General features: G+C 55.0%; 1 protein-coding gene across 1 annotated transcript in view; it reads left to right on the forward strand.

The window, feature by feature from the left end:
• FBXO15 (F-box protein 15) overlaps nucleotides 1–26249 on the forward strand; it is a 45511-nt gene extending 19262 nt beyond the window's left edge. The window contains exons 5-10 of the mRNA XM_076055120.1: nucleotides 840–1067; nucleotides 2698–2842; nucleotides 9192–9274; nucleotides 17714–17859; nucleotides 20796–20920; nucleotides 25230–26249. Of these exons, the coding sequence (XP_075911235.1) occupies nucleotides 840–1067; nucleotides 2698–2842; nucleotides 9192–9274; nucleotides 17714–17859; nucleotides 20796–20920; nucleotides 25230–26249 (1747 nt within the window). The remainder of the gene's footprint in view (nucleotides 1–839; nucleotides 1068–2697; nucleotides 2843–9191; nucleotides 9275–17713; nucleotides 17860–20795; nucleotides 20921–25229) is intronic.
• The last annotated feature ends 460 nt before the right edge of the window (nucleotides 26250–26709 follow it).

Raw genomic sequence — 26709 nt, forward strand, 5'->3', positions numbered from 1 at the left:
CAACTTAACATAACTCCTGCTTAATTATGGCCACCCACCCCACTCACCCCACCCACCCCACTCACCCCACCTCACCCCACCCACCCCACCCACACCACCCACCCCACCTCACCCCACCTCACCCCACTCACCCCACCCCACTCACCCCACCCACTCACCCCACCCCACTCACCCCACTCACCCCACTCACCCCACCCCACCCCACTCACCCCACCCCACCCACCCCACTCACCCCACCCCACCCACCCCACTCACCCCACCCCACCCACCCCACTCACCCCACCTCACCCCACCCACCCCACTCACCCCACCCACCCACCCCACCCCACCCACCCCACCCCACCCACCCCACTCACCCCACCCACCCCACCCCACCCACCCCACCCACCCCACCCACCCCACCCACCCCACTCACCCCACCCACCCCACCCCACCCACCCCACTCACCCCACCCACCCCACCCCACCCACCCCACTCACCCCACCCACCCCACCCCACCCACCCCACCCCACCCACCCCACCCCACTCACCCCACCCACCCCACCCCACCCACCCCACCCCACCCACCCCACCCCACTCCACTCACCCCACCCCACTTCACCCACCCCACCCCACCCCACTCACCCCACCCACCCCACCCCACCCACCCCACCCCACTCCACTCACCCCACCCCACTTCACCCACCCCACCCCACCCCACCCCACTCACCCCACCCACCCCACCCCACCCACCCCACCCCACCCCACCCCACTCACCCCACCCACCCCACCCACCCCACCCCCCTACACCGCTTTGCCCCACCACCACCACCACCACCACCCACCACCACCACCCTCAGCTCCCTACGAATCCGCTGGTGCCTGCAGCTGGACCTCCCCGGGGGCCGCTCCCATGAGGTGGAGGTTGAGGCCGGCGCCGGTGGTGCCGGTGCCGGTGCCAGCGGTGGCGATGGCGCCTGGCGCCTGCGTGAGTGCGGTGCCTCGGTGCGCTTCGCCGCTCACCGCTGGCCTGCCAGCCCCTCGCGCCTGCGTCTCTACGCCCTCGTTCCCGCGCTGCCCGAGGGGCCGTGAGTAGCCGGCGCCACGCCACGCACAGGCGCCCGCACGCTCGTTCACTCGCTCGTTCGCTCGCTCGCTCACACGCTCGCCCACACACTCGTTCACTCGTTCACTCGTTCACTCGTTCACACGCTCGCCCACACGCTCGCTCACACGCTCACCCACACGCTCGTTCACTCGCTCGTTCGCTCGCTCGCTCACATGCTCGCCCACACGCTCGTTCACTCGCTCATTCGCTCGCTCGCTCACACGCTCGCCCACACACTCGTTCACTCGTTCACTCGTTCACACGCTCGCCCACACGCTCGCCCACACGCTCACCCACACGCTCACCCACACGCTCGCTCACACGCTCGCCCACACGCTCGCTCACACGCTCGCCCACACGCTCGCCCACACGCTCGTTCACTCGTTCACTCGCTCACTCGCTCGCTCACACGCTCACCCACACGCTCGTTGACTCGTTCACACACTCGCCCACACGCTCGTTCACTCGTTCACTCGCTCGCACGCTCGTTCACACGCTCACCCACACGCTCGTTCACACGCTCACACACTCGCCCACACGCTCATTGACTCGCTCACACGCTCACCCACACGCTCGCCCACACGCTCGCCCACACACTCGTTCACTCATTCACTCGCTCGTTCACTCGCTCGCTCACACGCTCACCCACACGCTCGTTCACTCGTTCACACGCTCATTGACTCGCCCACACGCTCACCCACACGCTCGCTCACACGCTCGTTCACTCGTTCACACGCTCACACGCTCGTTCGTTCACACGTCCACTCGCTCGCTCATACGCTCGTTGACTCGCCCACATGCTCGCCCACACGCTCGCCCACACGCTCGCCCACACACTCGCCCACACGCTCGCCCACACGCTCGCCCACACGCTCGCCCACACACTCGCCCACACGCTTGCTCACACACTCGTTGACTGGCTCACTCACTCGCTCGTTCACACGTCCACTCGCTCGTTCACACGCTCGTTGACTCGCCCACACACTCGCCCACACACTCGCCCACACGCTCGTTCACACGCTCACTCACACGCTCGTTCACACGCTCGCTCACTCGTTCACACGCTCGCCCACACGCTCGTTCACACGCTCGCCCACACACACGTCCACTCGCCTGCCCACTCGCCTGCACATTTGCCCACTCACCTAGCTAGCCACCCACCCAGCCACTCACTCACCTACTCACCCACCCACCTACTCACCCACCCAGCCACCCACTCACCCACCCAGCCACTCACCCACCTACTCACCCACCCACTTACTCACCCACCCAGCCACTCACCCACCCACCCAGCCACTCACCCACCCACCCAGCCACTCACCCACCTACGCACCCACCCACCCAGCCACCCACTCACCTACTCACCCACCTACTCACCCATCCACCCACTCACCCACCCACCCACTCACCCACTCACCTACTCACCCACCTACTCACCCATCCACCCACTCACCCACCCACTCACCCACCTACCCACCCACCCACCTACTCACCCACCCACCCACTCACCTACCCACCCACCCACTCACCCACCCACTCACCCACCCACTCACCCACCTACCCACCCACCTACTCACCCACCACCCTCCCCCACGCTTGTGCCCTGCCAGCCTGTGCCACCGCTCGCTGCTGGGAGACTGGCCCCTCAAGGCGGCGCTGTCCGCTGTGCCGGGGCCTCACGGCGCCCTGCCGCTGGCGAGCACCAGCCTGGCCCTGCACGCCCTGCACGCTGGGCTCCTCGTGGGCGTGTGGAAGGTGTGTCTCTCTGTGTGTCTCTGTGTGTCTGTGTGTGTCTCTGTGTGTCTCTGTGTGTCTCTGTGTGTCTCTGTGTGTCTCTGTGTGTGTCTCTGTGTGTGTGTGTCTCTGTGTGTGTCTATGTGTGTGTCTCTGTGTGTCTCTGTGTGTCTCTGTGTGTCTCTGTGTGTGTGTCTCTGTGTGTGTCTTTGTGTGTCTCTGTGTGTGTGTGTGTCTCTGTGTGTCTCTGTCTCACGCCCTGCCGCTGGCGAGCGCCAGCCTGGCCCTGCACGCCCTTCACACTGGGCTCCTCGTGGGTGTGTGGAAGGTGTGGGGAGGTCTCTCTGTGTGTCTCTGTGTGTGTCTCTGTGTGTATCTGTGTGTGTGTGTCTGTGTGTGTATCTGTGTGTGTGTGTCTCTGTCTCTGTGTGTGTCTCTGTGTGTGTCTATGTGTGTGTCTCTGTGTGTCTCTGTGTGTCTCTGTGTGTCTCTGTGTGTGTGTCTCTGTGTGTGTCTTTGTGTGTCTCTGTGTGTGTGTGTGTCTCTGTGTGTCTCTGTCTCACGCCCTGCCGCTGGCGAGCGCCAGCCTGGCCCTGCACGCCCTTCACACTGGGCTCCTCGTGGGTGTGTGGAAGGTGTGGGGAGGTCTCTCTGTGTGTCTCTGTGTGTGTCTGTGTGTGTCTCTGTGTGTGTCTGTGTGTCTGTGTGTCTCTGTGTCTCTATGGGTCTCTGTGTATCTCTATGTGTCTCTGTGTGTCTCTGTGTGTCTCTGTGTGTCTCTGTGTGTGTCTCTGTGTGTCTCTGTGTGTGTGTGTCTCTGTGTGTCTCTGTGTGTGTCTCTGTTTGTGTCTCTGTCTCTGTGTGTCTCTGTGTGTCTCTGTGTGTGTCTCTGTGTGTGTCTGTGTGTCTCTGTGTGTCTCTGTGTGTCTCTGTGTGTGTCTTTGTCTCTCTGTGTGTCTCTGTGTGTCTCTGTCTCTGTGTTTGTCTTTGTCTCTCTGTGTGTCTCTGTCTCACGCCCTGCACGCTGGGCTCATCGTGGGCGTGTGGAAGGTGTGGGAGGTCTCTCTGTGTGTGTCTCTGTGTGTGTGTCTGTGTGTGTGTGTCTGTGTGTGTCTCTGTGTGTCTCTGTGTCTGTCTCTGTGTCTCTGTGTGTGTGTCTGTGTGTGTGTGTCTCTGTGTGTGTCTCTGTGTGTCTCTGTGTCTGTGTGTGTCTCTGTGTGTCTCTGTGTGTCTCTGTGTGTGTCTCTGTGTGTCTCTGTGTGTCTCTGTCTCTGTGTGTCTCTGTGTGTCTCTGTGTGTCTCTGTCTCTGTGTGTCTCTGTGTGTCTCTGTGTGTCTCTGTGTGTGTCTCTGTGTGTCTCTGTGTGTCTCTGTCTCTGTGTGTCTCTGTGTGTCTCTGTGTGTCTCTGTCTCACGCCCTGCACGCTGGGCTCCTCGTGGGCGTGTGGAAGGTGTGGGGAGGTCTCTCTGTCTCACTCTGTGTGTCTCTGTGTGTGTCTCTGTGTGTGTCTATGTGTGTGTGTCTCTGTGTGTGTCTCTGTGTGTCTCTGTGTGTGTCTCTGTGTGTGTGTCTCTCTGTGTGTGTCTCTTTGTGTGTGTGTCTCTGTGTGTCTCTCTGTCTCTGTGTGTCTCTGTGTCTCTGTGTGTCTCTCTGTCTCACTCTGTGTCTCGGTGTCTCTCTGTCTCTGTGTGTCTCTCTGTCTCACTCTGTGTGTGTCTCTCTGTCTCACTCTGTGTGTCTCCGTGTGTCTCTGTGTGTCTCTGTGTCTCTCTGTCTCACTCTGTGTGTCTCTCTGTCTCTGTGTGTCTCTGTCTCTGTGTGTCTGTCTGTGTCTCTCTCTGTGTCTCTCTGTCTCTCTGTGTCTCTGTGTGTCTCTCTGTCTCTGTGTCTCTCTGTGTCTGTCTGTGTCTCTCTCTGTGTCTCTCTGTGTCTCTCTGTGTCTGTCTGTCTGTGTCTCTCTCTGTGTCTCTGTCTCTCTCTGTGTCTCTGTGTCTCTCTGTGTCTGTCTGTGTCCCTCTCTGTGTCTCTCTGTGTCTGTCTGTGTCTCTCTCTGTGTCTCTGTCTCTCTGTGTGTCTCTGTGTCTCTCTGTGTCTGTCTCTGTCTCTCTCTGTGTCTGTCTCTGTCTCTCTCTGTGTCTGTCTGTGTCTCTCTGTGTCTGTCTGTGTCTCTGTGTCTGTCTGTGTCTCTCTGTGTCTGTCTGTGTCTCTGTGTCTGTCTGTGTCTCTCTCTGTGTCTCTCTGTGTCTCTCTGGAGGGGTCGGAATTGAACCCACGACCTCCTGCGTACCAGGCGTGGTAGTCAACATCTCCTGGCCACCGTGATGATGATGATGACACGCACACTCCACATCTACAGCAGCAGCAGCAGGCGTCGAAAGGGGCGGGATTGAATCCACGATCTGCTGTAGACCAGGCGAGGTGGTCAACATCTCCTAGCCACCGTGATGATGATGATGAGAGAGAGACACAGACTCCACATAGACCTCCTGTAGACCAGGCGAGGTAGTCAACATCTCTTAGCCACTGTGATGATGATGATGAGAGAGAGACACAGACTCCACATAGACCTCCTGTAGACCGGGCGAGGTAGTCAACATCTCATAGCCACCGTGATGATGATGATGAGAGAGAGACACAGACTCCACATAGACCTCCTGTAGACCGGGCGAGGTAGTCAACATCTCATAGCCACCGTGATGATGATGATGATGAGAGAGAGACACAGACTCCACATAGACCTCCTGTAGACCAGGCGAGGTAGTCAACATCTCTTAGCCACTGTGATGATGATGATGAGAGAGAGACACAGACTCCACATAGACCTCCCGCGTACCAGGCGAGGTAGTCAACATCTCCTAGCCACCGTGATGATGATGATGAGAGAGAGACACAGACTCCACATAGACCTCCTGTAGACCGGGCGAGGTAGTCAACATCTCATAGCCACCGTGATGATGATGATGATGATGAGAGAGAGACGCAGACTCCACATAGACCTCCTGTAGACCAGGCGAGGTAGTCAACATCTCTTAGCCACTGTGATGATGATGATGAGAGAGAGACACAGACTCCACATAGACCTCCCGCGTACCAGGCGAGGTAGTCAACATCTCCTAGCCACCGTGATGATGATGATGAGAGAGAGACACAGACTCCACATAGACCTCCTGTAGACCGGGCGAGGTAGTCAACATCTCATAGCCACCGTGATGATGATGATGATGATGAGAGAGAGACGCAGACTCCACATAGACCTCCTGTAGACCAGGCGAGGTAGTGAACATATCATAGCCACCGTGATGATGATGATGAGAGAGAGACACAGACTCCACATAGACCTCCTGTAGACCTGGCGAGGTAGTCAACATCTCATAGCCACCATGATGATGATGATGATGACGATGAGAGACACAGACTCCACATAGACCTCCTGTAGACCAGGCGAGGTAGTCAACATCTCCTAGCCACCGTGATGATGATGAGAGAGAGACAGACTCCACATAGACCTCCTGTAGACCAGGCGAGGTAGTCAACATCTCCTAGCCACCGTGATGATGATGATGAGAGAGAGACACAGACACCACATAGACCTCCCGCGTACCAGGCGAGGTAGTCAACATCTCATAGCCACCGTGATGATGATGATGATGAGAGAGACACAGACACCACATAGACCTCCCGCGTACCAGGCGAGGTAGTCAACATCTCATAGCCACCGTGATGATGATGATGAGAGAGAGACAGACTCCACATAGACCTCCTGTAGACCAGGCGAGGTGGTCAACATCTCATAGCCACCGTGATGATGATGATGATGAGAGACAGACTCCACATAGACCTCCTGTAGACCAGGCGAGGTGGTCAACATCTCATAGCCACCGTGATGATGAGAGAGAGACACAGACTCCACATAGACCTCCTGTAGACCAGGCGAGGTGGTCAACATCTCATAGCCACTGTGATGATGATGAGAGAGACACAGACTCCACATAGACCTCCTGTATACCAGGCGAGGTAGTCAACATCTCCTAGCCACCGTGATGATGAGAGAGAGACACAGACTCCACATAGACCTCCTGTAGACCAGGCGAGGTGGTCAACATCTCCTAGCCACCGTGATGATGATGATGAGAGAGAGATGCAGACTCCACATAGACCTCCCGCGTACCAGGCGAGGTAGTCAACATCTCCTAGCCACCGTGATGATGATGATGAGAGATAGATGCAGACTCCACATAGACCTCCCGCGTACCAGGCGAGGTAGTCAACATCTCATAGCCACCGTGATGATGATGAGAGAGAGACAGACTCCACATAGACCTCCCGCGTACCAGGCGAGGTAGTCAACATCTCATAGCCACCGTGATGATGATGATGATGAGAGAGACACAGACTCCACATAGACCTCCTGTGTACCAGGCGAGGTAGTCAACATCTCCTAGCCACCGTGATGATGATGATGATGAGAGAGACACAGACTCCACATAGACCTCCCGCGTACCAGGCGAGGTAGTCAACATCTCCTAGCCACCGTGATGATGATGAGAGAGAGAGACACAGACTCCACATAGACCTCCTGTAGACCAGGCGAGGTAGTCAACATCTCCTAGCCACCGTGATGATGATGAGAGAGAGACAGACTCCACATAGACCTCCTGTAGACCAGGCGAGGTAGTCAACATCTCCTAGCCACCGTGATGATGATGATGAGAGAGACACAGACTCCACATAGACCTCCTGTAGACCAGGCGAGGTAGTCAACATCTCCTGGCCACCGTGATGATGATGAGAGAGAGACAGACTCCATATAGACCTCCTGTAGACCTGGCGAGGTAGTCAACATCTCCTAGCCACCGTGATGATGATGATGAGAGAGACACAGACTCCACATAGACCTCCTGTAGACCGGGCGAGGTAGTCAACATCTCCTAGCCACCGTGATGATGAGAGAGAGACACAGACTCCACATAGACCTCCTGTAGACCAGGCGAGGTAGTCAACATCTCCTAGCCACCGTGATGATGATGAGAGAGACACAGACACCACATAGACCTCCCGCGTACCAGGCGAGGTAGTCAACATCTCATGGCCGCTTGCCGAGAGCGGCACTCTCGGCCTGGATGGGGGACCTTTGTCTCCGTGTTGTTGTTGATGTTGTTGTGTTGTTGGTGTTGTGTTGTTGATGTGTTGTTGTTGTGTTGTTGGTGTTGTGTTGTTGTGTTGTTGTTGATGTGTTGTTGTGTTGTGTTGATGTTGTTGTGTTGTTGTTGTGTTGTTGATGTGTTGTTGTTGTGGTGTTGTTGTGTTGTGTTGTTGATGTTGTTGTGTTGTTGTTGTGTTGTTGTTGTGTTGTTGATGTGTTGTTGTGTTGTTGATGTGTTGTTGTGTTGTTGATGTGTTGTTGTGTTGTTGATGTGGTGTTATTGTTGATGTGTCGTTGTTGTGTTGTTGTTGATGTGTTGTTGATGTGTTGTTGTTGTGGTGTTGTTGTGTTGTTGTTGTTGTGTTGTTGTTGTGTTGTTGTTGTGTTGTTGTTGATGTTGTTGTGTTGTTGTTGTGTTGTTGTTGATGTGTTGTTGTTATTGATGTTGTTGTGTTGTTGTGTTGTTGTTGTGTTGTTGTGTTGTTGTGTTGTTGTTGATGTTGTTGTGTTGTTGATGTGTTGTTGTTGTGGTGTTGTTGATGTGTTGTTGTGTTGTTGTTGTGTTGTTGTTGTGTTGTTGTGTTGTTGTTGTGTTGTTGATGTGTTGTTGTGTTGTTGATGTGTTGTTGTGTTGTTGATGTGGTGTTATTGTTGATGTGTCGTTGTTGTGTTGTTGTTGATGTGTTGTTGATGTGTTGTTGTTGTGGTGTTGTTGTGTTGTTGTTGTTGTGTTGTTGTTGTGTTGTTGTTGATGTTGTTGTGTTGTTGTTGTGTTGTTGTTGATGTGTTGTTGTTATTGATGTTGTTGTGTTGTTGTTGTTGTTGTGTTGTTGTTGATGTGTTGTTGTGTTGTTGTGTTGTTGTTGTGTTGTTGATGTGTTGTTGATGTTGTTGTGTTGTTGATGTTGTTGTGTTGTTGTGTTGTTGATGTGTTGTTGATGTTGTGTTGTTGTTGTGTTGTTGTTGTGTTGTTGTTGTTGATGTGTTGTTGATGTGTTGTTGTTGTTGTGTTGTTGTTGTGTTGTTGTGTTGTTGTTGTGTTGTTGTTGATGTGTTGTTGTTATTGATGTTGTTGTGTTGTTGTTGTTGTGTTGTTGTGTTGTTGTTGTGTTGTTGTTGATGTGTTGTTGTTATTGATGTTGTTGTGTTGTTGTTGTTGTGTTGTTGTTGATGTGTTGTTGTGTTGTTGTTGATGTGTTGTTGTTGTTGTGTTGTTGTTGCCCGTAGGAGGGGGGCGACGTCGCCTTTGTGGAGTGGAACGCGCCGCTGCAGACGCTGCTGCAGCGCTGTACCTCTGGCACCACCTCCAGGTGGGCGAGCCTCTGTCTCTGTGTGTCTCTGTGTGTGTCTGTGTGTCTCTGTGTGTCTCTGTGTGTGTCTGTGTGTCTCTGTGTGTCTGTGTGTGTCTGTGTGTCTCTGTGTGTCTCTGTGTGTGTCTGTGTGTCTCTGTGTGTCTCTGTGTGTGTCTGTGTGTCTCTGTGTGTCTCTGTGTGTGTCTGTGTGTCTCTGTGTGTCTCTGTGTGTCTCTGTGTGTGTCTGTGTGTCTCTGTGTGTCTCTGTGTGTCTCTGTGTGTCTGTGTGTGTCTGTGTGTCTCTGTGTGTCTCTGTGTGTCTCTGTGTGTCTCTGTGTGTCTCTGTGTGTCTCTCTGTGTGTCTGTGTGTCTCTGTGTGTCTCTGTATGTCTCTGTGTGTCTCTGTGTCTCTGTGGGTCTCTGTGTGTCTCTGTGTGTCTGTGTGTCTCTGTGTGTCTCTGTGTGTCTCTGTGTGTCTCTGTGTGTCTGTGTGTGTCTCTGTGTGTCTCTGTGTCTCTGTGTGTCTCTGTGTCTCTGTGTGTCTCTGTGTGTCTCTGTGTGTCTCTGTGTGTCTCTGTGTCTCTGTGTCTCTGTGTGTCTCTGTGTGTCTCTGTGTGTCTCTGTGTGTCTCTGTGTGTCTCTGTGTCTCTGTGTGTCTCTGTGTGTCTCTGTGTGTCTCTGTGTGTCTCTGTGTCTCTGTGTGTCTCTGTGTGTCTCTGTATGTCTCTGTGTGTCTCTGTGGGTCCCTGTGTGTCTCTGTGTGTCTCTGTGTCTCTGTGTGTCTCTGTGGGTCCCTGTGTGTCTCTGTGTGTCTCTGTGTCTCTGTGTGTCTCTGTGTGTCTCTGTGTGTCTCTGTGCGTCTCTGTGTGTCTCTGTGTGTCTCTGTGTCTCTGTGTGTCTCTGTGTGTCTCTGTGTGTCTCTGTGTGTCTCTGTGTGTGTCTGTGTGTCTCTGTGTGTCTTTGTGTCTCTGTGTGTCTCTGTGTGTCTCTGTGTGTCTCTGTGTGTCTCTGTGTGTCTCTGTGTGTGTCTGTGTGTCTCTGTGTGTCTCTGTGTGTCTCTGTGTGTGTCTCTGTGTGTCTCTGTGTGTCTCTGTGTCTCTGTGTGTCTCTGTGTCTCTCTGTGTGTCTCTGTGTGTCTCTGTGTGCGTCTGTGTGTCTGTGTGTGTCTGTGTGTCTCTGTGTGTCTCTGTGTGTCTCTGTGTGTCTCTGTGTGTCTCTGTGTGTCTGTGTGTCTCTGTGTGTCTCTGTGTGTCTCTGTGTGACTCTGTGTGTCTCCGTGTGTCTCTGTGTCTCTGTGTGTCTCTGTGTGTCTCTGTGTGTCTCTGTGTCTCTGTGTGTCTCTGTGTGTCTCTGTGTCTCTGTGTGTGTCTCTGTGTGTCTCTGTGTGTCTCTGTGTGTCTCTGTGTGTCTCTCTGTGTGTCTCTGTGTGTCGCTGTGTCTCTGTGTGTCTCTGTGTGTCTCTGTGTGTCTCTGTGTGTCTCTGTGTCTCTCTATGTGTCTCTGTGTGTCTCTGTGTGTCTCTGTGTCTCTCTGTGTGTCTCTGTGTGTCTCTGTGTGTCTGTGTGTGTCTCTGTGTGTCTCTGTGTGTCTCTGTGTGTCTCTGTGTCTCTGTGTGTCTCTGTGTCTCTCTGTGTGTCTCTGTGTGTCTCTGTGTCTCTGTGTCTCTGTGTGTCTCTGTGTGTCTCTGTGTCTCTCTGTGTGTGTCTGTGTGTCTCTGTGTGTCTCTGTGTGTCTGTGTGTCTCTGTGTCTCTCTGTGTGTCTCTGTGTGTCTCTGTGTGTCTCTGTGTGTCTCTGTGTCTGTGTGTCTCTGTGTGTCTCTGTGTGTCTCTGTGTCTCTCTGTGTGTCTCTGTGTGTCTCTGTGTGTCTCTGTGTCTCTCTGTGTGTCTCTGTGTGTCTCTGTGTGTCTCTGTGTGTCTGTGTGTGTCTCTGTGTGTCTCTGTGTGTCTCTGTGTGTCTCTGTGTCTCTGTGTGTCTCTGTGTCTCTCTGTGTGTCTCTGTGTGTCTCTGTGTCTCTGTGTCTCTGTGTGTCTCTGTGTGTCTCTGTGTGTCTCTGTGTCTCTCTGTGTGTGTCTGTGTGTCTCTGTGTGTCTCTGTGTGTCTGTGTGTCTCTGTGTCTCTCTGTGTGTCTCTGTGTGTCTCTGTGTGTCTCTGTGTGTCTCTGTGTCTGTGTGTCTCTGTGTGTCTCTGTGTGTCTCTGTGTCTCTCTGTGTGTCTCTGTGTGTCTCTGTGTGTCTCTGTGTCTCTCTGTGTGTCTCTGTGTGTCTCTGTGTGTCTCCGTGTGTCTCCGTGTGTCTCTGTGTCTCTGTGTGTCTCTGTGTGTCTCTGTGTGTCTCTGTGTGTCTCTGTGTGTCTGTGTGTCTCTGTGTGTCTCTGTGTGTCTCTGTGTGTCTCTGTGTGTCTCTGTGTGTCTCTGTGTGTCTCTGTGTCTCTTTGTCTCTGTGTGTCTCTGTGTGTCTCTGTGTGTCTCTGTGTATCTCTGTGTATCTGTGTGTCTCTGTGTGTCTCTGTGTGTCTCTGTGTCTCTGTGTGTCTCTGTGTCTCTGTGTGTCTCTGTGTGTCTCTGTGTGTCTGTGTGTGTCTGTGTGTCTCTGTGTGTCTCTGTGTGTTTCTGTCTCTGTGTCTCTGTGTGTCTCTGTGTGTCTGTGTGTCTCTGTGTGTCTCTGTGTGTCTCTGTGTCTCTCTGTGTCTCTGTGTGTCTCTGTGTGTCTCTGTGTGTCTCTGTCTGTCTCTGTGTGTCTCTGTGTGTCTCTGTGTGTCTCCGTGTGTCTCTGTGTGTCTCTGTGTGTCTCTGTGTGTGTCTCTGTGTCTCTGTGTGTCTCCGTGTGTCTCTGTGTGTCTCTGTGTGTCTCTGTGTGTCTCTGTGTCTCTGTGTGTCTCTGTGTGTCTCTGTGTCTCTGTGTGTCTCTGTGTGTCTCTGTGTCTGTGTGTCTCTGTGTGTCTCTGTGTGTCTGTGTGTCTCTGTGTGTCTCTGTGTGTCTCTGTGTGTTTCTGTCTCTGTGTCTCTGTGTGTCTCTGTGTGTCTCTGTGTGTCTCTGTGTGTCTGTGTGTCTCTGTGTGTCTCTGTGTGTCTCTGTGTCTCTGTGTGTCTCTGTGTGTCTCTGTGTGTCTCTGTGGGTCCCTGTGTGTCTCTGTGTGTCTCTGTGTGTCTGTGTGTCTCTGTGTGTCTCTGTGTGTCTCTGTGTCTCTGTGTGTCTCTATGTGTCTCTGTATGTCTCTGTGTGTCTCTGTGGGTCCCTGTGTGTCTCTGTGTGTCTCTGTGTGTCTCTGTGTCTCTGTGTGTCTCTGTGTGTCTCTGTGTCTCTGTGTGTCTCTCTGTGTCTCTGTGTGTCTCTGTGTGTCTCTGTGTGTCTCTGTCTGTCTCTGTGTGTCTCTGTGTGTCTCTGTGTGTCTCTGTGTGTCTCTGTGTGTCTCTGTGTCTCTGTGTGTCTCTGTGTCTCTGTGTGTCTCTGTGTGTCTCTGTGTGTCTCTGTGGGTCTCTGTGTGTCTCCGTGTGTCTCTGTGTGTCTGTGTGTCTCTGTGTGTCTCTGTGTCTCTGTGTGTCTCTGTGTCTCTGTGTGTCTCTGTGTGTCTCTGTGTATCTGTGTGTGTCTGTGTGTCTCTGTGTGTCTCTGTGTGTCTCTATGTGTCTCTGTGTGTCTCTGTGTGTCTCTGTGGGTCTCTGTTGGTCTCTGTTGGTCTCTGTGTGTCTCTGTGTGTCTCTGTGTGTCTCTGTGTGTCTCTGTGTCTCTCTGTGTGTCTCTGTCTGTCTCTGTCTGTCTCTGTGTGTCTCTGTGTGTCTCTGTGTGTCTCTGTGTGTGTCTGTGTGTCTCTGTGTGTCTTTGTGTGTCTCTGTGTGTGTCTGTGTGTCTCTGTGTGTCTCTGTGTGTCTCTGTCTCTCTGTGTGTCTCTGTGTGTCTCTGTGTGTCTCTGTGTCTCTGTGTGTCTCTGTGTGTCTCTGTGTGTCTCTGTGTCTCTCTGTGTGTCTCTGTGTCTCTGTGTGTCTCTGTGTGTCTCTGTGTGTCTCTGTGTGTCTCTGTGTCTCTCTGTGTGTCTCTGTGTGTCTCTGTGTCTCTCTGTGTGTCTCTGTGTATCTCGGTGTGTCTCTCTGTGTGTCTCTGTGTGTCTTTGTGTGTCTCTGTGTCTCTGTGTGTCTCCGTGTGTCTCCGTGTGTGTCTGTGTCTCTGTGTGTCTCTGTGTGTCTCTGTGTGTCTCTGTGTGTCTGTGTGTCTCTGTGTGTCTCTGTGTGTCTGTGTGTGTCTCTGTGTGTCTCTGTGTGTCTCTGTGTGTCTCTGTGTGTCTCTGTGTCTCTGTGTGTCTCTGTGTGTCTCTGTGTGTCTCTGTGTGTCTCTGTGTGTGTCTCTGTGTGTCTCTGTGTGTCTCTGTGTGTCTCTGTGTATCTCTGTGTGTCTGTGTGTATCTCTGTGTGTCTGTGTGTCTCTGTGTGTCTCTTTGTGTCTCTGTGTGTCTCTGTGTGTCTGTGTGTCTCTGTGTGTCTCTTTGTGTCTCTGTGTGTCTCTGTGTCTCTGTGTCTCTGTGTGTGTCTCTGTGTATCTCTGTGTGTCTGTGTGTGTCTGTGTGTCTCTGTGTGTCTCTGTGTGTCTCTGTGTGTCTCTGTGTCTCTGTGTGTCTGTGTGTCTCTGTGTGTCTCTGTGTGTCTCTGTGTGTCTCTGTGTCTCTGTGTCTCTGTGTGTGTCTCTGTGTATCTCTGTGTGTCTGTGTGTCTCTGTGTGTCTCTGTGTGTCTCTGTGTGTCTGTGTGTCTCTGTGTGTCTCTGTGTGTCTCTGTGTCTCTGTGTCTCTGTGTGTGTCTCTGTGTATCTCTGTGTGTCTGTGTGTGTCTGTGTGTCTCTGTGTGTCTCTGTGTGTCTCTGTGTCTCTGTGTGTGTCTCTGTGTATCTCTGTGTGTCTGTGTGTGTCTGTGTGTCTCTGGTTGTCTCTGTGTGTCTCTGTGTGTCTCTGTGTCTCTGTGTGTCTCTGTGTGTCTCTGTGTGTCTCTGTGTGTCTGTGTGTCTCTGTGTGTCTCTGTGTGTCTCTGTGTGTCTCTGTGTCTCTGTGTGTCTCCGTGTGTCTCCGTGTGTCTCCGTGTGTCTCTGTGTGTCTCTGTGTGTCTGTGTGTCTCTGTGTGTCTCTGTGTGTCTCTGTGTGTCTCTGTGTCTCTCTGTGTGTCTCTGTGTCTCTCTGTGTCTCTGTGTGTCTCTGTGTGTCTCTATGTCTCTGTGTGTCTCTGTGTGTCTCTGTGTGTCTCTGTGTGTCTCTGTGTGTCTCCGTGTGTCTCTGTGTGTCTCTGTGTGTCTCTGTGTGTCTCTGTGTCTCTGTGTGTCTCTGTGTGTGTCTGTGTGTCTCTCTGTGTCTCTGTGTGTCTCTGTGTGTCTCTGTGGGACTCTGTGTGTCTCTGTGTCTCTGTGGGTCTCTGTGGGTCTGTGTGTGTCTCTGTGTGTGTCTGTGTGTCTCTCTGTGTCTCTGTGTGTCTCTGTGTGTCTCTGTGTCTCTCTGTGTGTCTCTGTGTGTCTCTGTGTGTCTCTGTATGTCTCTGTGTGTCTATGTGTCTCTGTGTCTCTCTGTGTGTCTCTGTGTCTCTCTGTGTGTCTCTGTGTGTCTCTGTGTCTTTCTGTGTGTCTCTGTGTGTCTCTGTGTCTCTCTGTGTCTCTGTGTGTCTCTGTGTGTCTCTGTGTCTCTGTGGGTCTCCGTGTGTCTCCGTGTGTCTCTGTGTGTCTCTGTGTGTCTCTGTGTGTCTCCGTGTGTCTCCGTGTGTCTCTGTGTCTCTCTCTGTGTGTCTCTGTGTGTCTGTGTGTGTGTCTCCGTGTGTCTCTGTGTGTCTCTGTGTGTCTCTGTGTCTCTGTGTGTCTCTGTGTGTCTCTGTGTGTCTCTGTGTTTCTCTGTGTGTCTCTGTGTGTCTCTGTGTGTCTCTGTGTCTCTGTGGGTCTCCGTGTGTCTCCGTGTGTCTCTGTGTGTCTCTGTGTGTCTCCGTGTGTCTCCGTGTGTCTCTGTGTCTCTGTGTGTGTCTCTGTGTGTCTCTGTGTGTCTCTGTGTGTGTCTCCATGTGTCTCTGTGTGTCTCTGTGTGTCTCTGTGTGTCTCTGTGTCTCTGTGTGTCTCTGTGTGTCTCTGTGTGTGTATCTGTGTGTCTCTGTGTGTCTCTGTGTGTCTCTGTGTGTCTCTGTGTCTCTCTGTGTGTCTCTGTGTCTCTCTGTGTGTCTCTGTGTGTCTCTGTGTGTCTCTGTGTCTCTGTGTGTCTCTCTGTCTCTGTGTGTCTCTGTGTGTCTCCGTGTGTCTCTGTGTGTCTCTGTGTGTCTCTGTGTCTCTGTGTGTCTCTGTGTGTCTCTGTGTGTGTCTGTGTGTCTCTGTGTGTCTCCGTGTGTCTCTGTGTGTCTCTGTGTGTCTCTGTGTGTCTCTGTGGGTCTCTGTGTGTCTCTGTGTGTCTCCGTGTGTCTCCGTGTGTCTCTGTGGGTCTCTGTGTGTCTCTGTGTGTCTCTGTGTGTCTCCGTGTGTCTCTGTGTGTCTCCGTGTGTCTCTGTGTGTCTCTGTGTGTCTCCGTGTGGCTCCGTGTGTCTCCGTGTGTCTCTGTGTGTCTCCGTGTGTCTCCGTGTGTCTCCGTGTGTATCTCTGTGTGTCTCTGTGTGTCTCCGTGTGTCTCTGTGTGTCTGTGTGTCTCCGTGTGTCTCTGTGTGTGTCTCTGGGTCTCTGTGTGTCTCTGTGTGTCTCCGTGTGTCTCCGTGTGTCTCTGTGTGTCTCCGTGTGTATCTCTGTGTGTCTCCGTGTGTCTCCGTGTGTCTCTGTGTGTCTCTCTGTGTGTCTCTGTGTGTCTCTGTGTGTCTCCGTGTGTCTCTGTGTGTCTCCGTGTGTCTCCGTGTGTATCTCTGTGTGTCTCCGTGTGTCTCTGTGTGTCTCCGTGTGTCTCTGTGTGTGTCTCCGTGTGTTTCTGTGTGTCTCTGTGTGTCTCCGTGTGTCTCCGTGTGTCTCTGTGTGTCTCTGTGTATCTCTGTGTGTCTCTGTGTGTCTCTGTGTCTCTGTGTGTCTCCGTGTGTCTCTGTGTGTCTCCGTGTGTCTCTGTGTGTGTCTCTGGGTCTCTGTGTGTCTCTGTGTGTCTCTGTGTGTCTCTGTGTGTCTCTGTGTGTCTCCGTGTGTGTTTCTGTGTCTCTGTGTGTCTCTGTGTGTGTCTCTGTGTGTGTCTCCGTGTGTGTCTCCGTGTGTCTCCGTGTGTCTCTGTGTGTCTCTGTGTGTGTCTCTGTGTCTCTGTGTGTCTCCGTGTGTCTCCGTATGTGTCTATGTGTCTGTGTTTCTCTGTCTGTCTCTGTGTCTTTGTGTGTCTGTGTCTCTGTGTCCATGTCTCTGTGTCTCTGTGTGTCTCTGTGTCTCCGTGTCTGTCTCTGAGTCTCCGTGTCTTTGTGTGACTCCGTGTCTATGTGTCTGTGTCTCTGTCTGTCTCTCTGTGTCTCTGTCTGTCTCTCTGTGTCTGTGTCTCTGTGTGTCTCTGTGTCTGTGTCTCTGTGTCTCCGTGTCTCTGAGTCTCCGTGTCTCTGTGTGTCTCCGTGTCTTTGTGTGTCTCCGTGTCTATGTGTCTGTGTCTCCGTGTCTGTATCTCTGTGTCAGTGTCTCTGTGTCTCCGTGTCTGTCTCCGTGTCTCTGTGTGTCTCTGTGTCTGTGTCTCTGTGTCTCCGTGTCTCTCTGTGTCTCCGTGTGTCTCTGTGTCTGTGTCTCTGTGTCTCCGTGTCTCTGCGTGTCTCTGTGTGTCTCTGTGTGTCTCCATGTCTGTGTCTCCGTGTGTGTCTCTGTGTCTCCGTGTCTCCGTGTCTGTGTCTCTGTGTCTCTTTGTCTCTGTGTCTCCGTGTCTCTGCGTGTCTCTGTGTCTCCGTGTGTGTGTCTCTGTCTGTCTCTCTGTGTCTCTGTCTCTCTGTGTCTGTGTCTCTGTGTATCTCTGTGTCTGTATCTCTGTGTCTCCGTGTCTGTCTGTGTCTCCGTGTGTGTGTCTGTGTCTGTCTCTGTGTCTCCGTGTCTCTGCGTGTCTCTGTGTGTCTCTGTGTGTCTCCATGTCTGTGTCTCCGTGTGTGTCTCTGTGTCTCCGTGTCTGTGTCTCTGTGTCTCCGTGTGTCTCTGTGCGTCTCTGTGTCTCTGTGTCTCCGTGTGTGTGTCTCTGTGTCTCCGTGTCTCTGTGTGTCTCCGTGTGTCTCCGTGTCTGTGTCTCTGTGTCTCCGTGTCTCTGCGTGTCTCCGTGTCTTTGTGTGTCTCCGTGTGTCTGTGTCTCCGTGTCTCCGTGTGTCTCTGTGTGTCTCCGTGTGTGTCTCTGTGTGTCTCTGTGTGTCTCCGTGTTTCTCTGTGTCTCCGTGTCTCTGCGTGTCTCCGTGTGTCTCTGTGTCTCCGTGTCTATGTGTCTGTGTCTCTGTCTCTCTGTGTCTCTGTGTCTCCATGTCTGTGTCTCTGTGTGTCTCCGTGTGTCTCCGTGTCTCCGTGTGTGTCTCCGTGTCTCCGTGTGTGTGTCAGGGCGTGGGTCCCGTCCCTGCCGCCGCCCGTCCCCAGCGATGTGGACCCCTTGCAGGGCCTCTACGGCTACACGGCCATCGTGAGCCTGCACAGCCGCTCACGATGCTGCTTCTACAGCGTCTACAGCGGCCTCCACTGCCACCCCGGTACCCTCACGGTGGACACGCTATGAGCGGGCGGGCGAGCGTGTGGGTGAGTGAGTTAGTGAGTGAGCGTGTGGGTGAGTGAGCGTGTGGGTGAGCGAGCGTGTGGGTGAGTGTGTGGGTGAGTGAGCGTGTGGGTGAGCGAGCGTGTGGGTGAGCGTGTGGGTGGGCGAGCGTGTGGGTGAGTGAGCGTGTGGGTGAGCGTGTGGGTGAGTGAGCGTGTGGCTGAGTGAGCGTGTGGGTGAGCGTGTGGGTGAGTGAGTTAGTGAGTGAGCGTGTGGGTGAGCGAGCGTGTGGGTGAGCGAGCGTGTGGGTGAGTGAGCGTGTGGCTGAGTGAGCGGGTGAGTTAGTGAGCGTGTGGGTGAGCGAGCGTGTGGGTGAGCGAGCGTGTGGGTGAGCGTGTGGGTGGGCGAGCGTGTGGGTGAGCGAGCGTGTGGGTGAGCGAGCGTGTGGGTGAGCGAGCGTGTGGGTGAGCGAGCGTGTGGGTGAGCGAGCGTGTGGGTGAGTGAGCGTGTGGCTGAGTGAGCGTGTGGGTGAGTGAACGTGTGGGTGAGTGAGCGTGTGGGTGAGTGAGCGTGTGGGTGAGTGAGCGTGTGGGTGAGCGAGCGTGTGGCTGAGCGAGCGGGTGAGTTAGTGAGCATGTGAGTTAGTGAGCGTGTGGGTGAGCGAGCGTGTGGGTGAGCGAGCGTGTAAGTGAGTGAGCGTGTGGGTGAGTGAGCGTGTGGGTGAGCGAGCGTGTGGGTGAGCGAGCGTTAGCGAGAGTTAGTGAGTGAGCGAGCGTGTGGGTGGGTGAGCGAGCGTGTGGGTGAGTGAGTTAGTGAGTGAGCGTGTGGGTGAGTGAGCGTGTGGGTGAGTGAGCGTGTGGGTGAGCGTGTGGGTGGGCGAGCGTGTGGGTGAGTGAGCGTGTGGGTGAGTGAGCGAGCGAGTGTGTGGGTGAGTGAGCGTGTGGGTGAGTGAGTTAGTGAGTGAGCGTGTGGGTGAGTGAGCGTGTGGGTGAGTGAGCGAGCGTGTGGGTGAGTGAGTTAGTGAGTGAGCGTGTGGGTGAGTGAGCGAGCGTGTGGGTGAGTGAGTTAGTGAGTGTGTGAGTGAGTTAGTGAGTGAGCGTGTAGGTGAGTGAGCATGTGGGTGAGTGAGCGTGTGGGTGAGCGAGCGTGTGGGTGAGCGAGCGTGTGGGTGAGCGAGCGTGTGGGTGAGTGAGCGTGTGGGTGAGTGAGCGTGTGGCTGAGTGAACGAGAGGGTGAGTGAGCGTGTGAGCGAGTTAGTGAGTGTGTGAGTGAGTTAGTGAGTGGGTGAGTGAGCGTGTGGGTGAGTGAGCGTGTGGGTGAGTGAGCGTGTGGGTGAGTGAGCGAGCGTGTGGGTGAGTGAGCAAGCGAGTGAGTGAGCGAGTGAGTTAGTGAGCGTGTGGGTGAGCGAGTGAGCGTGTGGGTGAGTGAGCATGTGGGTGAGTGAGTGTGTGGGTGAGTGAGCGTGTGGGTGAGCGAGCGTGTGGGTGAGTGAGCAAGCGAGTGAGTGAGCGTGTGGGTGAGTGAGCGTGTGGGTGAGTGAGCGAGCGTGTGGGTGAGTGAGCAAGCGAGTGAGTGAGCGAGTGAGTTAGTGAGTGTGTGAGTGAGTTAGTGAGTGAGCGTGTGGGTGAGTGAGCATGTGGGTGAGTGAGCGTGTGGGTGAGCGAGCGTGTGGGTGAGCGAGCGTGTGGGTGAGCGAGCGTGTGGGTGAGTGAGCGTGTGGCTGAGTGAACGAGAGGGTGAGTGAGCGTGTGGGTGAGTGAGCATGTGGGTGAGTGAGCGTGTGGGTGAGCGAGCGTGTGGGTGAGTGAGCGTGTGGGTGAGTGAGCGTGTGGGTGAGTGAGCGTGTGGGTGAGTGAGCGTGTGGCTGAGTGAACGAGAGGGTGAGTGAGCGTGTGAGCGAGTTAGTGAGTGTGTGAGTGAGTTAGTGAGTGGGTGAGTGAGCGTGTGGGTGAGTGAGCGTGTGGGTGAGTGAGCGTGTGGGTGAGTGAGCGTGTGGGTGAGTGAGCGAGCGTGTGGGTGAGTGAGCAAGCGAGTGATTGAGCGAGTGAGTTAGTGAGCGTGTGGGTGAGCGAGTGAGCGTGTGGGTGAGTGAGCGAGTGAGTGAGCGTGTGGGTGAGTGAGTGAGTGTGTGAGCGAGCGAGTGAACGTGTGGGTGAGTGAGTGAGCAAGTGAGTTAGTAAGTGAGTGAGCATGTGGGTGAGTGAGCGAGAGTACGAGTGAGTGAGTGAGTGAGTGAGCGAGTGAGTGTTAGTATAAGTGAGCGAGTAAGCGAGGGAGTGAGCGAACGAGCGAGTGAGCGAGCGTGTGGGTGAGTGAGCGTGCGAGGGAGTGAGTGAGCGAGTGGGTGTGAGTATAAGTGAGCGAGTGAGCGAGCGAGTGAGCGAGGGAGTGAGCGTGTGGGTGAGTGAGCGAGTGAGCGTGTGGGTGAGTGAGCGAGAGGACGAGTGAGTGAGTGAGTGAGTGGGTGTGAGTATAAGTGAGCGAGTGAGCGAGAGTATGAGTGAGTGAGTGAGTGAGCGAGCGAGTGGGTGTGAGTATAAGTGAGTGAGCGTGTGAACGAGCGAGCGAGTGAGTGAGCGTGTGGGTGAGTGGGCGTGTGAGCGAGCGAGTGAGTGAGTGAGCGTGTGGGTGAGTGAGCGAGAGTACGAGTGAGTGAGCGAGTGGGTGTGAGTGAGTTAGTGAGCGTGCGAGTGAGTGTGTGAGCGTGCGAGTAAGCGAGCGAGCGAGCGAGTGAGTTTGTGAGCATGTGAGTGAGTTAGTGAGCGTGTGAGTGAGTGTGTGAGCGTGCGAGTGAGCGAGCGAGTTAGTGAACGAGCGAGTTAGCGAGCGAGCGAGTGAGCATGCGAGTGAGCGAGCGAGTTAGTGAGCGTGCGAGTGAGCGAGCGAGCGTGTCACACCCGGCGTGGCTCCGCCCCCGCGTGGCTCCGCGTGCAGGCGACGTGTGGGACGGGACGATGACACTGGCGCTGTTTGACGAGGATCAGCGCGACCGCCACACCACGTTGCCAGCGCCGCTCGCAATCCCCTGGGAGACGGAGGGACTGTCAGGGAACGCCACGGTCTCAATGCCTCTCTCTCGTTGGTTGTACTGTACTGAGTGGGGGGTGTCTATGGGTCTCTACTGTGTGAGTAGTCTGTGGGTCTCTCTACTGTGTGAGTAGTCTGTGGGTCTCTCTACTGTGTGAGTAGTCTGTGGGTCTCTCTACTGTGTGAGTAGTCTGTGGGTCTCTCTACTGTGTGAGTAGTCTGTGGGTCTCTACTGTGTGAGTAGTCTGTGGGTCTCTACTGTGTGAGTAGTCTGTGGGTCTCTCTACTGTGTGAGTAGTCTGTGGGTGTCTCTACTGTGTGAGTAGTCTGTGGGTCTCTACTGTGTGAGTAGTCTGTGGGTCTCTACTGTGTGAGTAGTCTGTGGGTCTCTACTGTGTGAGTAGTCTGTGGGTGTCTACTGTGTGAGTAGTCTGTGGGTCTCTACTGTGTGAGTAGTCTGTGGGTCTCTACTGTGTGAGTAGTCTGTGGGTCTCTACTGTGTGAGTAGTCTGTGGGTCTCTACTGTGTGAGTAGGCTGTGGGTCTCTACTGTGTGAGTAGTCTGTGGGTCTCTACTGTGTGAGTAGTCTGTGGGTGTCTACTGTGTGAGTAGTCTGTGGGTCTCTACTGTGTGATTAGTCTGTGGGTCTCTACTGTGTGAGTAGTCTGTGGGTCTCTACTGTGTGAGTAGTCTGTGGGTCTCTACTGTGTGAGTAGTCTGTGGGTCTCTACTGTGTGAGTAATCTGTGGGTCTCTACTGTGTGAGTAGTCTGTGGGTCTCTACTGTGTGAGTAGTCTATGGGTCTCTACTGTGTGAGTAGTCTGTGGGTCTCTACTGTGTGAGTAGTCTGTGGGTCTCTACTGTGTGAGTAGTCTGTGGGTCTCTACTGTGTGAGTAGTCTGTGGGTCTCTACTGTGTGAGTAGTCTGTGGGTCTCTACTGTGTGAGTAGTCTGTGGGTCTCTACTGTGTGAGTAGTCTATGGGTCTCTACTGTGTGAGTAGTCTGTGGGTGTCTCTACTGTGTGAGTAGTCTGTGGGTCTCTACTGTGTGAGTAGTCTATGGGTCTCTATTGTGTGAGTAGTCTGTGGGTCTCTATTGTGTGAGTAGTCTGTGGGTCTCTACTGTGTGAGTAGTCTGTGGGTCTCTACTGTGTGAGTAGTCTGTGGGTCTCTGCTGTGTGAGTAGTCTGTGGGTCTCTACTGTGTGAGTAGTCTGTGGGTCTCTACTGTGTGAGTAGTCTGTGGGTCTCTACTGTGTGAGTAGTCTGTGGGTCTCTACTGTGTGAGTAGTCTGTGGGTCTCTACTGTGTGAGTAGTCTATGGGTCTCTACTGTGTGAGTAGTCTGTGGGTCTCTACTGTGTGAGTAGTCTGTGGGTCTCTACTGTGTGAGTAGTCTGTGGGTCTCTCTACTGTGTGAGTAGTCTATGGGTCTCTACTGTGTGAGTAGTGTGTGGGTCTCTACTGTGTGAGTAGTCTGTGGGTCTCTACTGTGTGAGTAGTCTGTGGGTCTCTACTGTGTGAGTAGTCTGTGGGTCTCTACTGTGTGAGTAGTCTGTAGGTCTCTACTGTGTGAGTAGTCTTTGGGTCTCTGTGTGTCTCTGTGAGTCTCTGTGTATCTCTGTGGGTCTCTGTGTGTCTCTGTGTGCCTCTGTGGGTCTCTGTGTGTCTCTGTGGGTCTCTGTGTGTCTGTGTGTCTCTATGGGTCTCTGTGGGTCTCTGTGGGTCTCTGTGTGTCTCTGTGGGTCTCTGTGAGTCTCTGTGGGTCTCTGTGTGTCTCTGTGTGTCTCTGTGGGTCTCTGTGTGTCTCTGTGTGTCTCTGTGTGTCTCTGTGGGTCTCTGTGTGTCTCTGTGTGTCTCTATGTCTCTGTGGGTCTCTGTGGGTCTCTGTGGGTCTCTATGTCTCTGTGTGTCTCTGTGTGTCTCTGCGTGTCTCTGTGTCTCTGTCACTGTGTGTCTCTGTGTGTCTCTGCGTGTCTGTGTGTCTGTGTGTGTCTGTGTGTCTCTGTGTATCTCTGTGGGTCTCTGTGTGTCTCTGCGTCTCTGTGTGTCTGTGTGTCTCTGTGTGTCTCTGCGTCTCTGTGTGTCTGTGTGTCTCTGCATCTCTGTGTATCTCTGTGTATCTCTGTGGGTCTCTGTGTGTCTCTGTGTGTCTCTGTGTGTCTCTGTGGGTCTCTGTTGGGTCTCTGTGTGTCTCTGTGTATCTCTATGGGTCTCTGTGTGTCTCTATGTCTCTGTGTGTCTCTATGTCTCTGTGTCTCTGTGTGTGGATTTGCATGGCCACAGTTCCGTGTCTGTGAGCGTTCATCTCCCGTTCATGGGGGAGACGCGGGGGCGGCTTGTCAGCCTGGCGGTGAGTGGGTGAGTGAGTGGGTGAGTGGGTGGGTGAGTGAGTGGGTGGGTGAGTGAGTGAATGGGTGAGTGAGTGGGTGAGTGAGTGAGTGGGTGAGTGAGTGGGTGGGTGGGTGAGTGAGTGGATGGGTGAGTGAGTGGGTGAGTGGGTGGGTGAGTGAGTGGGTGGGTGAGTGAGTGAGTGAGTGGGTGAGTGAGTGGGTGGGTGGGTGAGTGGGTGAGTGAGTGAGTGGGTGGGTGAGTGAGTGGGTGGGTGAGTGAGTGAATGGGTGAGTGAGTGGGTGAGTGGGTGAGTGAGTGAGTGAGTGGGTGAGTGAGTGGGTGAGTGGGTGGGTGAGTGAGTGGGTGGGTGAGTGAGTGGGTGAGTAGGTGAGTGAGTGGGTGAGTAGGTGAGTGAGTGGGTGGGTGGGTGAGTGGGTGAGTGAGTGAGTGAGTGGGTGAGTGAGTGGGTGAGTGAGTCAGTGGGTGAGTGAGTGGGTGAGTGAGTGGGTGAGTGAGTGAGTGGGTGAGTGGGTGGGTGAGTGAGTGGGTGGGTGAGTGAGTGAATGGGTGAGTGAGTGGGTGAGTGAGTGAGTGGGTGAGTGAGTGGGTGGGTGGGTGAGTGAGTGGATGGGTGAGTGAGTGGGTGAGTGGGTGGGTGAGTGAGTGGGTGGGTGAGTGAGTGAGTGAGTGGGTGAGTGAGTGGGTGGGTGGGTGAGTGGGTGAGTGAGTGAGTGGGTGGGTGAGTGAGTGGGTGGGTGAGTGAGTGAATGGGTGAGTGAGTGGGTGAGTGGGTGAGTGAGTGAGTGAGTGGGTGAGTGAGTGGGTGAGTGGGTGGGTGAGTGAGTGGGTGGGTGAGTGAGTGGGTGAGTAGGTGAGTGAGTGGGTGAGTAGGTGAGTGAGTGGGTGGGTGGGTGAGTGGGTGAGTGAGTGAGTGAGTGGGTGAGTGAGTGGGTGAGTGAGTCAGTGGGTGAGTGAGTGGGTGAGTGAGTGGGTGAGTGAGTGAGTGGGTGAGTGGGTGGGTGAGTGAGTGGGTGGGTGAGTGAGTGAATGGGTGAGTGAGTGGGTTAGTGAGTGAGTGGGTGAGTGAGTGGGTGAGTGGGTGGGTGAGTGACTGGGTGAGCGGGTGAGTGGGTGAGTGAGTGAGTGGGTGAGTGGGTGAGTGGGTGCATGAGTGAATGGGTGGGTGAGTAGTTGGGTGAGTGAGTGGGTGAGTGAGTGAGTGAGTGGGTGGGTGAGTGGGTGAATGGGTGAGTGAGTGAGTGGGTGAGTTGGTGAGTGAGTGGGTGAGTGGGTAAATGGGTGAGTGAGTAAATGGATGGGTGAGTGGGTGGGTGGGTGTGTAGTTGGGTGAGTGAGTGAGTGGGTGAGTGACTTGGTGAGCGAGTGAGTAGATGGTCACACCAGTGGTGAGTGAGTGAGAGGGTGGGTGAGTAGCTGAGTGAGTGGGTGAGTGACTTGGTGAGTGAGTAGATGGGCACACCAGTGGTGAGTGAGAGGGTGGGTGAGTAGCTGAGGGAGTGGGTGAGTGACTTGGTGAGTGAGTGAGTAGTCACGCCAGTGGTGAGTCAGTGAGAGGGTGGGTGAGTAGCTGAGTGAGTGGGTGAGTGACTCAGTGAGCGACCAGATGGAGGAAGGAGGACGAGGCGGAGGTTGTGGAGGAGGAGGGTGGAGGAGGTGGAGGTGGTGGAGGTGGTGGTGGTGGTGGTGGAGGAGGTGGTGGTGGTGGTGGTGGAGGTGGTGGTGGAGGTGGTGGAGGAGGTGGTGGTGGTGGTGGTGGTGGAGGTGGTGGTGGAGGTGGTGGAGGTGGTGGAGGAGGTGGTGGAGGTGGTGGTGGAGGTGGTGGTGGTGGTGGTGGTGGTGGAGGTGGAGGTGGTGGTGGTGGTGGTGGACGAGGTGGTGGTGGAGAAGGTGGACGAGGTGGTGGTGGACGAGGTGGTGGACGAGGTGGAGGAGGCTTCTGACCTCCGTGCTGTCTCCCCCCCCCCGCCCCCCCACCGCTCCCCACCCAGGGTGGCTGTTTGCTGGATCTTTGTCTGCGCGAGTCCGGAGTGACGCTGTGGTGCTTGAGCGAGCCGGCCTGCCTCACCTCCTCGTCCACCTCCTCGTCCACCTCGTCCACCTCCTCCTCGTCCACCACCTCCTCGTCGCCCCCACCGGGGAGCCTGCACCTCGCCTACTCGGACGGCGTGGGCAGCGTGGAGGCGACGCTCTCCGCAGGCGACTTCTCGTCGCTTGGCCCGGACGACTTCGACGACGACGACGAGGTGGTGGTGGACGAGGAGGTGGAGGACGAGGAGGAGGTGGAGGACGAGGTGGTGGACGGGAGGAGGAGGAGGAGGAGGAGGAGGAGGACCGGGAGGCGGCGTGAGTACGTGATGACGTCGCTGGTGGTGAGAGTGCGGCTGACGGCGGTCGACCGCTGGTTCGGCACCGGCTACGCTGCCAGGGCCGCCGGCAGGGCCACCACCGGAGCCACCACCGGAGCCACCGCCGGGGCCACCACCGGAGCCACCACCGGAGCCACCACCGGAGCCACCACCGCCGGGGCCACCACCGGAGCCACCACCGGGGCCACCACCGGAGCCACCACCGGGGCCACCACCGGAGCCACCACCGGGGCCACCACCGGAGCCACCACCGGGGCCACCACCGGGGCCACCACCGGAGCCACCGCCGGAGCCACCACCGGAGCCACCACCGGGGCCACCACCGGAGCCACCACCGGGGCCACCACCGGAGCCACCACCGGAGCCACCACCGGAGCCACCACCGGGGCCACCACCGGAGCCACCACCGGGGCCACCACCGGAGCCACCACCGGAGCCACCACCGGAGCCACCACCGGAGCCACCACCGGAGCCACCGCCGGGGCCACCACCGGAGCCACCACCGGGGCCACCACCGGGGCCACCACCGGGGCCACCGCCGGAGCCACCACCGGCGGGGTTGGGCAGGAGCGGGAGGGGAGGGAGGGGAGGGAGGGGAGGGAGGGGAGGGAGGGAGGTGCCGCCCGGCGTCGCCGCCTCTGATCTGTCTGTCTGTGTGTGAGTGTGTTAGTGTGTGTTAGTGTTTGTGTTAGTGTGTGTGTTAGTGTTTGTGTTAGTGTGTGTGTTAGTGTGTGTGTTAGTGTGTGTGTTAGTGTGTGTGTTAGTGTTTGTTAGTGTGTGTTAGTGTGTGTGTGTTAGTGTGTGTGTTAGTGTGTGTGTTAGTGTGTGTGTTAGTGTGTGTGTTAGTGTGTGTTAGTGTGTTAGTGTGTTAGTGTGTGTGTTAGTGTGTGTGTTAGTGTGTGTGTTAGTGTGTGTGTGTTAGTGTGTTTGTGTTAGTGTGTGTGTTAGTGTTTGTGTTAGTGTGTGTGTTAGTGTGTGTGTTAGTGTGTGTGTTAGTGTGTGTGTTAGTGTTTGTTAGTGTGTGTTAGTGTGTGTGTGTTAGTGTGTGTGTTAGTGTGTGTGTTAGTGTGTGTGTTAGTGTGTGTGTTAGTGTGTGTTAGTG

This window comes from Petromyzon marinus, chromosome 69 (genome assembly GCF_048934315.1).
Source record: "Petromyzon marinus isolate PM22_M1 ecotype Great Lakes invasive population chromosome 69, UKy_Petmar_22M1.pri1.0, whole genome shotgun sequence".
Taxonomy (NCBI): Eukaryota; Metazoa; Chordata; class Hyperoartia; order Petromyzontiformes; family Petromyzontidae; genus Petromyzon; species Petromyzon marinus.